General features: G+C 28.8%; 1 protein-coding gene across 4 annotated transcripts in view; it reads right to left on the bottom strand.

Moving 5' to 3' along the window:
* Positions 1-194: 194 nt before the first annotated feature.
* LOC113550703 (tight junction protein ZO-2) overlaps positions 195-14,462 on the bottom strand; it is a 39,446-nt gene continuing 25,178 nt past the window's right edge. For 3 of the 4 annotated variants that reach the window (XM_026952707.1, XM_026952708.1, XM_026952706.1), the window contains 16 exons: positions 8,176-8,348; positions 7,865-8,049; positions 7,075-7,332; positions 6,693-6,893; positions 6,163-6,273; positions 5,077-5,140; positions 4,709-5,011; positions 4,344-4,638; positions 4,113-4,284; positions 3,804-4,020; positions 3,561-3,735; positions 2,646-2,903; positions 2,231-2,485; positions 1,921-2,156; positions 1,388-1,643; positions 196-1,299 (listed from right to left, as the gene is read on the bottom strand). In XM_026952707.1, coding sequence (XP_026808508.1) covers positions 928-1,299; positions 1,388-1,643; positions 1,921-2,156; positions 2,231-2,485; positions 2,646-2,903; positions 3,561-3,735; positions 3,804-4,020; positions 4,113-4,284; positions 4,344-4,638; positions 4,709-5,011; positions 5,077-5,140; positions 6,163-6,273; positions 6,693-6,893; positions 7,075-7,332; positions 7,865-8,049; positions 8,176-8,348 — 3,531 coding nt within the window. In that variant the 3' untranslated portion in view covers positions 196-927. Of the gene's footprint in view, positions 1,300-1,387; positions 1,644-1,920; positions 2,157-2,230; positions 2,486-2,645; positions 2,904-3,560; positions 3,736-3,803; positions 4,021-4,112; positions 4,285-4,343; positions 4,639-4,708; positions 5,012-5,076; positions 5,141-6,162; positions 6,274-6,692; positions 6,894-7,074; positions 7,333-7,864; positions 8,050-8,175; positions 8,349-14,462 lie in introns of all 4 variants that reach the window. The other variant, XM_026952705.1, reaches the window with a different exon arrangement.

The following is a 14,462-nucleotide window of genomic DNA, read 5'->3' as shown; positions in this document are numbered from 1 at the left end:
AAAAAATATTTAATTATTCTAATAACATAATTACATAAGTAAATATATATTTATTAATAGTTGAAGCATAGTTTAACATAGTAATAATAAAAAAAAATCTTATATAGATAAAAACTTAAGTTAAATAGAAACTATTAAAATTATTCATACATCAAATAATAATATTTTAATAACATTGTTTAAAGCGTAGTTGTTATTTAAAACTTAAAGAATAAAAAATATAAGATAAAACCATAATGGTATAAAATCACAAAAATATTAAATATATTTTTAATCTCCCATTTTTTGGGGAAATAAAATAGTGTATAAGTATTTTATGTACCTAACTATTTTATACATTAGAAAGGCAAGAAATACAAATAAGGCACAAACATTTGAACATTTTTATAACTTTTAACAAAAAATAAATGTATAGAAATATATTTTTTAAATTTAATCTTATGGTCGAATATTATTAACTTAGCCACGTAAATTGGCAGACAATTTTTAATTTGTTCAACCGAATGGCACTGTTTGTACATTCAGTGCATGCTTAAATTTTCAGACTTTTGTTAATATTAAATTCACATTTTATGTGTAAAATATGTAAATTACTTCAATTTTTGTTCATTTAATTACTCTTAATGGACGACACAAATTATGATTTATAATTGTAATAATAATAACAAACAACTTAATTTACTTATCAGTAAAATATTATTAAATAAAAAATAATGTACATAAGACTTAACAAAATAAAATAAAATAAAAATAAATTACTGTCAATCAGTCCATCAATTGAAAAACAAATTTATGAACATCTTATAAATATAAAATATTTATATAATAAGATAAAATTTTTGATGAGATAAAATATAGGTAAGCGTTTCTGCTTTTAATTTGAACCCGGTCAATCTACCTTTAAAACCTGACCGGATACTGTCGTTGTCACCGAAGCGCATCTACATTGTAGTGGCCACCACCATTTGGCATTCTGTGATCGCCGCCATTGGACATTCTATGATCACTATTTGACATTCTGTAGTCGCCTCCATTTGACATTCTATGATCACCAGCTACTGATGGTTTCTTGTATAATTCAAATGCGCTACCTCGTTGGTCACGATGTTGTGTTAAATCTAATGTATTTGGATCTCTATGGTGTTTGTAGTATATATGGCTACGATCCATCTGTTGAGAAGGCTGTTGTCCATTACCACCTCGTCGATCATAACCCCTATCCAAGCTACTACCGTGACCTGAATCAGCAGTATTCACGTCAGTTGATTCCGATGAATACTTGCTAGGCGATGATGGCATCTAAATATATTGTTTTAAATTTTAAGTATTAAAAATTGTCAAAATAAAATGATTTATTAAAGACAAAACTATTATTAAAAATACTCACCCCATTAGACATATGTGATGAATATGTACTATCTGCCATGCTAAATGATTTTGAGTGCTGGAAACCAGCAGGAGGTGGTTGATAATATTGCTGTTGATGTTGTTGTTGCTGTTGCTGTTGTACTGGTGGTCGGTAGTTTTTAGGTTTTGGAGGTGGTACAGGTTTATAGGATTGTTGTTGTGGAGGTGATTTTGGCAATGGCAGGGGTTTACTAGTAGCATACTCAATCATACCTCCAGAAGTACCACCTGGAGGTCTACAAACAAACAAAGTGCTAAGTAAGTAAACAACACTACTTGATAAAATGAACTGAAAATTAATAAGCCACAGTAAACTACTAGGAAAAATGTATTATGTTAAAGCTACACAATATATCTTTCACAAGAAAAAGATATATCATTAATTGGATCAATAATATTCAAGCTTCTATAAAACTGTAATGTTTTTAATTTTGAAATTTCCCTATAAAATTAGAAATAAAATTTGAAGATATTTTCTAAAAATTTAAAAAAAAAAATATTGAATTTACTAACCTGTATTTTGGATAATCTGATATTTTTGTGTCAACTGGTTGTTGAGTTGATCTAGTAAATCTATAAGGATCATGATGTCTACCTAAAGTGTTATTACTGCCTGATTTAAGATCATCCTGCGAGTTTGAACACAAAGTTGTTGTAAGGTTAGCACTACCATTGCTGCCCCCATTCATGCGTACACCATAACTATCATATGACGATACACTGTCATAGCTATTGTGCATATCATACAACTGAAAAATAAATATAAATTTTTTTTATAATAAACCAATTTATAATATCTTTATAGGATTTTATTATAACATACTTGTTTACTAGTGCTTGTGTGAGTCCTATGATGATGGGGAGTTGCATTTATATAATTGGGTATATCTTCTATACCATTTGGACTAAATAATCTGTCTGTGGCTGATCTTTGACCATTAGTGCGATTTCCATGCATTGGTTTTGTATTTCTATCAACACGAGGCGGTAAATCTGGAGGACCATTACCGTTTACCATTAATGTTGTGTGAGTAGGTGGACCAGCCATACGTAATGTTTGAGGAGGCTCATAACTTGCCTATTAAAATTAATTAATTTATATTAGGTTAATATAATTAATATTTTATTTTTTTACTAAATTTAGAGAAATCTGGTTATCTTCAAAAAAAACAAGGAATTTTAAGTTAATTTTCTATTTTAGCACATTTTTTTATTATAACTTAATTAATAGTTCATACTTGTTTAAACACTGATGGTGAATATGGCGGAGGTGGATTATAGTTAGGAATGGCTGAATCATCCTGAGTTGTAATGCTTGGATCACTTGAACTTTTCACTAGCCTTGAACCAATTGCAGACGGACTAGCTGCTGCAGTAGAAGTTGGGGATGCTAATGTTGTGTTACTAGTCTCCATATCACTTTCGGGAGATGATGCATATGACAAACGTAAGGAGGTCATTGGGAATAACAAATCATCAGACAGATTTTCTTCAGGCTGAACACATAATACATGCCACATACACAAAACAACATGTTAGTAACTCACAATACATAAATTAGGTTATTTACAAACACAAATTAAATAACGTTAATAAAGGACACATTACTATGATATAGTTATCAAATTAAATGATCAAATATCTAAAACTGAATATGAATTTAAATAGAAAATAAGAATAGAAACATTTTTGTAATAATGGATCAAAAGTAACAAAAATTCCTTTTGTAATTATATTAGACATTAGTTATTAACAACTAAATCTAAAGTAAATAATAAATTATAAAATAAAAGTTAATAATTACCTAGTATGATAATATCTATTAAAAAATAATTTTTGTTATGTAAGATGATCAAATAATAGATCATTAAATTATAAATAAACTGTTAATCATGCAATATATTATATTTTAAACAGCAAAAGTACATACAAGTAGTTAATTAGAATTTCATATGTAACCAAAAAAATCATTTGGTTTTCTAGCATAATCAGTATCACTAGATATAACATAAGGATCACAAAATGGATATGACATAGGAAGCAAATAAAGATCTGATAGGAAGTCTATAGTCTATAAATAATAATATATTTATAGTTTTAGAATACTATTTTTTTTTTTAATATTTGTATATAATATATTATAATAATAATACCTTAGTCTCGCTGACCCAAGTCGGAGAACTCTGGTGTTTATCGATTAGTTCTCGAAGTTTGCGATACCAAGCATCTCCTCCATTTAGAGTAAGTGATGAAGTAAATACATGCGACCACACTTTTTCTAATTTTTGACATTGTTCTAATAACTTTTTACTGCTTTTGTGTGCAGTTCTATAAAATATAACTAATTATTAGTAAAAATGTACATACAAAATAATTAAATATTAAATACTCATTACTTTGGTAATCCAACACGTAGTTCCTTGATCACTTGTTTGTTATCAGCTCGCAACATTATGACTATAGGATAAAATTGAGCATAGTTTAAACGGTCTACAGCATTTGGAGTGACATCTAACAAGGCATGTTTCCCCCGGTCCATGATATCACGAATAGCACTTAACCGTATTATACCACTGATTTTCTTGCTACCATCAGTAGTGTTGTTTTCAAGTTCTAATAAACCAAATCAATTTACTATTATTGAAAATTATGTCAAAATATAGATATTTTATAGAATGTTAATAATAAATAATAATAATACTTACGAGGAGATAAGAATTTGTCAGGGAAGTCTTTGGTAAGTTTTTCTCGAGCAATATCCGATATCGGTCCAAACAAAACAACTGGTCGCACAAATCCAGTATGACTCAACACCACTTTTTCGTAGGCTGGAAACTTGCTTATACTATCCCCAAACACCACATCATCCCAATTTTCCTATAATAAAAAGTCAATAAATACATTTCCTCATAGAATAATGTTTATAATATTGTTACCTTGCTCAATGATTTTGATCTGCGGTGATTATGTTTTCGGCGTCTAAAGAAACCCCCTTTACTTTCTGAAGCATTCATTTCTTTCTTAGTAGCATTAAACTGTGCTGTAGCTAGTTCTTCCGCTCTAGCCTTATTTGGTATTATACCTTTTTGGACTTCTTGATTGTTTCTTCCAATACGGAATACTTGCCAGGAACCAACTACACCATTATGCAATGTGTCCATTACATGGAACACATCACCTTTACAGAAGCTCATTTCACCTTTGTTCGGTTGTTCATAGTCAAAATGAGTCCTATGGAGTTTTACACATGCATATTAAAAAACATTGTTGTATCATATATTTTAACATGGTTATTAATTACTTGATATGAAATGAATCGCCTCGTTGATTGTTCATAATTTGTTCATATTGATCGCGCCTGTGTTGAACGATAAGATGTATTTGATCTTGGAGGCTCAACAAAAATAGCACAGCTTCTTCACGAGTCACACCTTTCATATCCATATCGTTTACTTTTAATATCTTATCACCTGGTTGCAGACCTTGGGTGAATGCAGGACTTCCTGGTTGTACAGCAGTGACAAATATACCGACTTCGTTGCCACCAGTCAAACGAATGCCAACTGACCCTTCTTTTTGGAATGTAATAAACCGAGGATCAGGCCTATTGATAAAATTCAAAATTTATTTAATTGTTTATCATAAATGATTTAATAATTAACAACTAACTTTAAATGTTTTGATTTTTGAGGTAATGTATCTTCATAAAACTGTCTAGTTGTGCTGTAATAATCTGAAAAAAATAATGAAAATAGTATTCAAAGGAGTATTTTTTTGCTCTCCCTCCCTTTAATATACCGTTATCAATTTTTGAAGACAAATAATTAAAAAAATTTAATTAATAAAATTATAAATTAAATTATTAAATAATAAAATAATAATAATAATTATAATTTTAATAATTAAATTATTTTAATTTTATTTATTTATATTAATCATATAATAATTTTTATATATATATTATTGGTAAACAGAGTAAAGGAAGTTTAAGATAGAAAATTAAAAACATATAATACTATACATAATGTACACGTATTACTGTATTAACTATTAATACTTTAATTTTTTAGAGCATTTAAGTGACTAAATTTGTTTATAAAATCATCATATTCCAATACTTTGATGGATGTACGGTACGCGTAGATCACAGATTTGTATAAATTTGCATATATTTTTTGGTTTGATTGTATCACTTATGAAACTATGTTATGCTAAGCATAAAATGTGTGCTATTAAATATATTTTCTTTTATAATTTTAATAATATTAAAAATACTTAGGGGCAATTTTATTTGATAAGCATTAGAGGTTCAAATGGACAAAATTACAAAAATATGCAATTAATTTTCAATTTTATAGTTAAAAATGAATTACAAAGTGGAAAAATTAATAGGACTACCTAATAGGTAGTTCGTTTTGATTCTGAAATACAAAAATCTAAGCCACATTTTGAAGAAAACGGATATTTAAATAAAAATATGTATAAATCAAAATTATTATTTGACTGCATTTTATAATTTACATTTGTATATAGCAGTGAATTAGCCTTATTGTCAAAAATAAATAAAAGAAGAAACATTATTTATAATCTCATATTATTTTCTTATGATTGTTTTGTTTTTATGTGTATGAATATGTAAAATAACATATAACCCCAATAAAAAACACAGATAATGTTCTGCGTAAGACGGAGACAACATTAAGATTTTGTATTCTCCCTCTTCGTTTTAATGATTTGTTTTTGAATTATTTGTACCTTCGGGTCTCGGTGGTGGCGGCCGCGGAGGTTCTGAATGATCTTCAGCACCACTTCTACTACGACCATGGTTGTATGTAGGTCCCAGATCACCGTTATGTAAATTGTTGGCTATAAAAGAAAACACCATATTTATATTATATTATGCGTAACATTATGTAATCCACCAATCTCCATGTAGTATCAATACAATCTTAAATAAGCAATAGTGTAAATTTTCCTTTACAAGTATTAAACGTGGATACTGAATATATTATAATCTATAAATCGTATAACTACTTTTAAAACTTATTCGTTAAAATAATAAAGTAACTTAAAAGTCTATGCATGAAAAACGTTGTTTACAATAAAACACGCTCAATAATTTTTAAAATTTTAAATACGAGATTTAATATTTATACATTTCGAATTTATTGTTAAAGGTCATATAAAGGTTGAGGCGAGAAAATGTGTTCTACACTATGATAAAAAATTAAGCTAATTTATGCAGCAACACGCTATACAATATGCATGTAGAATATTTTTAATACCAGACGTGTTGTTGTCCATAGCAGATGTGGGCCTGTCCAATTGACTCAGAGAAACTGAATCTAATAGCGGGTTACGGGACCGTCCACGTGGCGCCAAATTACTTTTGGCTTCTTCCAACATACTCCTGCTAGGTGGCTGTACATACAAGTTTTGTGATGGATACGCTGAACCGTTAATACCGTCCATGTAGTTGTTGTTTTCTATAATATTCAATAAACGTAATAAAACGATAACAATATTAATAACGAATGTTATGATTTTTTTTTCAAATCAAGTCAAAATAATAGGCACTTTCTCATCTAACTAATTTGCATCCTTTAGATAATATTCTTATTATTTTTATATTATAAAATGCTATAGTGCAAACTCGTCTTAATATACCTTTCGTATGCAGAGATGTTGGTTCGGACGAACCGGAATATTGTAAAACATGTCCGTTGGCACTCCCTTCCCGTCGTACGGTTAAACTCAGTTTGTCTTTGGCCGATTCGATCAGTCTTCTAGCTTCTTTGAGCGTCATGCCGTCCACCACCGAATGATTGTTGATCTTTAACAACACGTCACCTTCCTGAACGCTGTTGTCACCACCTTTTGTCCCTTCTTTGATGAATATCCTGCTGCCCAAAACGATTCCGAAATCTAAACGCAATACAATATTTAATATTATGAGTATATTATATAATATGTAATATGTATCCACTATCAGGCGCAGATCTAGAAATTAAATAAGGGGGAGGCTAAATGAAAAAAGCTACTTCATGCACATTCTATTAATTCACTTTCAAGATAATATACGAGTTCACAGCGTATGAATTCGAAATAATTGAAATCCCCCGTTTTGTATATAGTTATAAATAAACTTATAAATTAGTATATACCAAATGTTATAAATCGTTGATTAATACTATGTAATATTTTGTAAGGTTTGAATTTCCCATACCTAATGTAACTAAAAAAAATAATGATTATTAAAAGTGTTGGTATGATAATAATTTAAAACAAAAACGTATTAAACAACAATAACCTATTTATTATAGGTTCGTTCCTTTTATAATTTAATTAAGAACACGTCAATTTGACTTGTATACTAATATTATAAGTTATAACTCTCCAATCTATGCACTGCAGCCTAATATTTATATATAATTCGTCTAAAGATCCAAATAATTACCGTCTTTTTTCCTGGTTTTATTCAAATGAATGCGCAGCGTGTGTGGTGTGTTTGAGGGTAAAACCAGACGACGTCTCAGCGATAATGTTACGTTCTCGCCACATTCCCTCAGCACTGCAACAGCCGTACCGTATTCGACATTGTCTAGTGACACACCATTGGCGGTCATTATCCTGTCGTTAACCCTGTAAATGTAAAATAAAAATCAGCGTCTATCAGATGCAGGGACATATCCATATAATATCATAGAAGAGGATTGATCCACGTTAAAAGCCATAAAGATAGTTCTGGTAATAATACAAAACACTCACATCAGCTTTCCTTCGGCGGGACCGGACTTCAATACATCGGACACGGCTATTGAAGGATCACCATTGGCAAAATGAGGATTATCTCGGCCACCGCTGACTGCAATTCCAAACCCGTAACCGGGCACACGGTTCAGGGTGACTTGATGAAACTCCCAGACGATACGATCTCCATTCTGCAGTAAAAAAAAAAAAAATAAAACATTTAATATTAATTATTCGACTTTAAAATACGAGTATATTATGTGATATAATATGATACTCATTAAAGTATATAAACAAATAACAATTATTATATAAGAAACATAAGTATGTAACAATAATATATATGATGGTGTTGAAGTGAGTGGTCTGTAGAGGAAGAGTAGTGGAGAATTGCTTTTGAACACTAAAAACGTCCGTTGTTTTTGAGTTATAAATATTTACATTTTAAAAATGTATAAAATATAATTATAATAACGAGTGAAAAATATAATGTACAAATAACAATAGCTATTATTTATTTTGTAAAGCGTAAGAGCAAAGAGCACATGAGTTTTAACTCAATCTTGCATGGCGTGACTATATTATAATAAAAATTCAATGCTAATAATTCTATTATGATGTATAATTCATATAGTTTGTACAAATAGTATATAATATAATATATACAAATACATTAAACAGAAGCAAACGTTAACTTTCCAATAATTAATTATGTTTAGCGAATTTAAAAAATAATAATAAAAACCTAACAATAATATTCAATTAAAAATGATATCGTTTGAACTGTAATGTTCGTATAAAAAGTTGTGTATGCATGTACTCACATATTAACACACGCAGATCCACTACTCACAAGTAGGTTGCTCTTCCTAAACATCCTTGTTTGATTAAATATCCAACAGAGACAAATAATACATTCTCAATTAGTATACAATATACATGCATTTATACTAGATATGTGACCTATTTAAAAAAAGATGTTTTGCTCTAAATTTTCAATCGTTATTATAAGTAACTACCTCCTATATCAATCTATAGAAAAGCGTATAGAATAAAAATAATCTAGTTTATACGTAACATTTTTATACATATAAGAAAAAAATTCACTATCCCATATATTATATATACTTATAGTCATTATAATGCTAAATCATTGAAAAATATATATAATTACAATTCAAAAATGTCAATCGTCTACCTGGGGCAATAAGTATAGACAGCAATAAACTAATAATATAACCTAGATTTCTACCGTATAGTTATAAATATAGAAATATATAATTATCAGAACAAATTTAAAATCTTTATTTTATCAGTGCACATAAAACGTACCTAGTGAACACTAACACATAAAATGACGCGATCGCTAAATTACAAAAGTTAAAACTTAAAATGACAAAACTACATGATATAAATCAACAAGTGTAAGAAAACGTCATGCCTGCATATTATGTTGTCTTCGTCTTACCAACGTAAAACAAAACACATTTCGCGTTCAGTGGAATCAATTTTAACTGTTAAGCTATTAACTTTAACATTATCAAATTTAAGGGTAAGAAATAAGAATATTATGCCTATATAATATTAGGCTTTATGTAGGCTTTTATTATTTATTTTATTTTTAAGTTAGTTATGAATATTTTAAAGTTTTAATATTTTATACAGTAATATTCTTGATATTTACACTAAATTCACGCGTACTTATAAAAGGACATTCAATTTTCTTGTAACGAAAGTAGTGGCCATTAAATGACAAGCTCTTTGAGATTTTAATTTTTAATTAATTTTATTGCACATATATAATTTAAAAAAATTTATGTAGTACATAATAATAAAGTGTACTTCCACGGATCGTTGGCATTGTTCCCGGAAATAAATTCATAAAATATTTACATGTATACAATACACGAAATAAATATATGTACGGAGTTTAAGCAACGTCAAGTTTTAACTATCAGATGTGAACAAATAGCTTGCTAGCCGAATCCATACATTCGTTTATTTGTAGATAGAACCCGTTGATAATAATTATTAATTAAATAATACATCACTAGACTGTACGTAGTGATGGTAGGGGTGTGATATTGTCGAGGATGCCACTGATCTGCCTACTTAGATCTGAATTTTTTTAGGAGGAAGGGTACGCCTCTGCCACTGATAAACAATAATATAAAACTATCACTATGTATTTAATTATTTCGTCGGTACCTGCATTGATGTTGAGACTTGACTGATTTGTATGACAATAATAATTTTTCGGGATTTCTAACTACCCGCCACCTTATCTTATCTGGAAATCATTACAAAGTTTGACGTCCTATCTGTTGTAATAGTGTTATATTCTGTGGTAATTTTATATCAAATATGGTTTATCGCAGCCAAGGGTAACACATACAACTTACATATTATTACCTATTTAATATAGGTATTAACATCATTAAATCAAAACCTAATTGCAAAATGTTAAGTTTTTTTCAACAAGCGTACTTTAAAATTTCTATATATATATATTTAAAAATTATTATATTCATGACGGCAATTATTTTAATAACTTTGAACTAAAATTAACGTTTTTTACCTTGTCGTTTATTGCTATGTCGTCTTTTTTACTGATTATCGGGTGATTGAGTTAGTGAAATAACAGTTCCAAATTTAAAATGGAATATATTAACTCTTCATCCTATCTCAATATTTTATACTTTAATATCAAAAAGTGTACGCATCACTATTGAAATAATAATAAATAATATAAAATTTGAATAAAATTGAATTTTGATGTACATTATAAACGCAGTTCAAAAACTTTAGTATAAATTATACATGTTTTAAAATATGATTTGTGTTAAGTCTGGTGAAAATTGAATATGACCATTACAATATGCTATTTGTGTCACTGATATCAATTTTTGTAAGGTACACGACAATCTTGTCTTAGATATCATATATTTATATACTAATTGAATAATTTTATTGCTTACAAGCGCCTCCAAATGTATAGAAATAAAATAAAATTTAAATAATATTAAAATACTAAACGTGAGTGTTTTTACACATTATAGTCCCACTTATATAGACATGTTTCAAGTAAACATTAGTTTTTACGTCCATGGACCATGCCGATTAATCATAAGATGTAATAATTGACTACGTACACTGGTATGCAAACCCGAAGAAACTGTTTAAAAACGTTAAAATATTATAAATTTATAAGGATAGGATTATTTAGTGTAATAAAAAATCGGTTGCGGCGGTCTTTTAATAACCAGAACACGCGATGATCTGGTTTCGTTACATATTACCACAAATAACACACTTCATTATTGTCGGAGATCACATATGCAAAACGACGGTTTAATTAATAAGGTAATGATATATATTTTCTATACCGCTGGTACACATACTATTTTTTTTAATAATATCTTCGTGCTTGCATATAAAATTGAATACATTTTATATGACATATTATAGTATATTAGTATACACATACTGTGAATGCCAGATATCTCGATTTTTATTTTGACGACATCAGCGATTACGTAGGCGTATTTATTCAAACAAGGTTTTGTAGTTTTATATTCAATAAAAAAATTTAATAAGTAATGATAAAAGTAATAATCGTAATCACTTAATATCATATTAATATATTATGTATATTATTATATTTAATCACACGAAGACGACGCATCACGCATATTCGATTAGGTTGTTGAACCAATAATATTATGTTCGATAATATTACAAGCAGGCCGCGTGCGTAACACAAATCAATTCGTAAAAAGTACGTTTTAAACTAATTCGAATCATCTGTACTGAATGTACATAGACACGTATTATATTATAGTTTTCGGTGTAAACTATTATATCAATGAATATCGATAAACTGGTTTCGTGAGATGGAATTCTCATTTCTCGGTAATAGTAATGATCCGAGTGTTTAAATAAAATGTTATATCAGTATATGAAGTTTTGACCTTTGGCTTGGTCACGATAAACAAAACGAAAATAATCACAGTTTTTGACACAATTATTGACATGGCACTGCTGTGTATTCAATAAATTATTAAAATAATACGTAGTCAAAACCAACGTTTCAATAAAGAAAACGTTAAAATTATTGAAACTATTTAATCGATAATACTACGAAGCAAAACAACGGACGACAATTTTTTAACAGCTTTTTAAATGTTTGTGTACAACAACACAACACACATAAACAAGTCGCAAGGAATTTACAATAATAAACTAAAATGGATAATAATAATAATAAAAATTGAATATACGTACATATAAGACTTGCTTTAATATTATGTGTGTGGCAAGTTTTGCGGTCAAATAATAACGAAAAGCACTTTGACGAATGGGAGAAAAATACTATACAAACAACAACACGCGTGTAAAGAAGATAATATAAACAATTATTACGTGATAAACAAATTAATTTAAAATAATTTCGAACGTCTTTACTTTCTAAGCAACCTGTCGAAAACTGGTTGTACGTATTATATTTGTATATTAAGGCAATAATTTAGTTCTGAGCGAAAATCCAGAATCCGGTCTTAATAATAATATTATATTAAAAATTCATAAATTATAACATATTAGATTCTTCTCCGTTCAGTTTTCTTATCTTATTTAGCATTTAATTCAATTAAGGTTTTAGAAAACAGTTGATATATAATATTATTACATCATTGTCGCATATAGTGACACAAACTCACACGTGCGATATAAAACGACGATAAGTAATTTTACAATTGTAATAGTTGCACATTAGTATTGTTTGTTACGACGAATATGTTCAGATTATCCGTAATTTAACCGCGTATAATACGTGCTGAAAATTAAAATTCACGGGATAATAAAACTTGTTTGTAATACTAATCTCGATATATATATATATATATATATATATAGGTACAAGAGAAGTAGATTGAAAGGTATTGTAGGCACGAATACTGAATAATCTGACTACCAAATCAAATATTCATATAGATAATAGCCTAAATTAAAGTTATTCATTATATCCTAAAGTTTATAAACAGGAATACTATTTTTTCAAAACTTAAGAAGGGAGCAAAATATGGAAGACCAAAAATTTAAGGAAGAAACTGAAAAACTATACTCTGTCGAGAACGCGCCAGTTCTACGCATCTCTTAACGACACCCTACCGTCGAAATCAGTTCCATTATCATGCGGGGATGTATAGAAGAATCAATTTCCGACAGGCATGGTATGTTCTTCCGTTGTACAGAGATTATAGGTAGATACTTATTTTTATCTATAAGTATGAGTAATAACACAAATTACATAGATATAGACGATAAACTAGATTGCTAACTCATAATAATATTTGAAGTTAAAATCTACCATTTTAGTGGGAATTATGGATCACCCGCATGTGTTGTCCAAGTGTTGTCTGGTTCAGCTAATTGTGGTAGTCTTGGGTGGCAGTCGCGAAAGTAACCTTTATCTCGTATAACAGGAAAGTATCAAATATTTTTATACTGAAAGCATTTGCTATGCCTTAATCATGATTTATGCGATATATGATAATATAGTAATTAAGATATATACTAAAAACAAGAAATAAACGGTGCAGCAAACTGTTTTTTAAACGTATTATTGTATTATAAATATTTTTTTTATTCCTAATTCGACTAATTGAGAATAAACGGTAGTATTTTTGTATGAGCATTTTTATGGATATATTATATTGTACTTTACGTTAATACGTAAAACTTTACGATTGATATCCATTCACTTTGCCAGGCCCACCCATATTTTTATCTATATCAAATACATCATACAATAATATTAATATTACAAGTTGTACAGTAGTAGTCTCATATATCGACAAACTTCGATCGTAGGTGTTTATAATTTATGTAATATTCATTATAGAGATGAATATTGTTATGAGTTGTGTTTCACGGCCACAGAGATATATGGCACTATTATAATATAAACATGTATATTGTATACACATTACACATATTCACAATGAAATATATTTGTATATATCTAATACCTATCGGACCAACGGCTACGAATGGATTTCGATAATTCCCACGAGGGGTAAGGGAATACACAAGTGTTTAGTATGTATAGTGTATACGTATTAATACATCCTTACGACAAGCGTTACCACGGCTGACCGTGACTGCTGCAATGTGATAAATATTATAATCGAACGCATACTATATTATAATAAATATATATTATATTATATTATATTACACCCCACGGTGGGAAGAAAAAAAATCGTACTAAACAAAATCGACGGTTCTATGTGTTTGTAAAACAT

The sequence above is a fragment of the Rhopalosiphum maidis genome, chromosome 1 (assembly GCF_003676215.2).
Source record: "Rhopalosiphum maidis isolate BTI-1 chromosome 1, ASM367621v3, whole genome shotgun sequence".
Lineage (NCBI taxonomy): Eukaryota > Metazoa > Arthropoda > Insecta > Hemiptera > Aphididae > Rhopalosiphum > Rhopalosiphum maidis.
The sequence above is the reverse complement of the archived record's forward strand: the minus strand, read 5'-3'. Positions and strand labels throughout refer to the sequence as shown.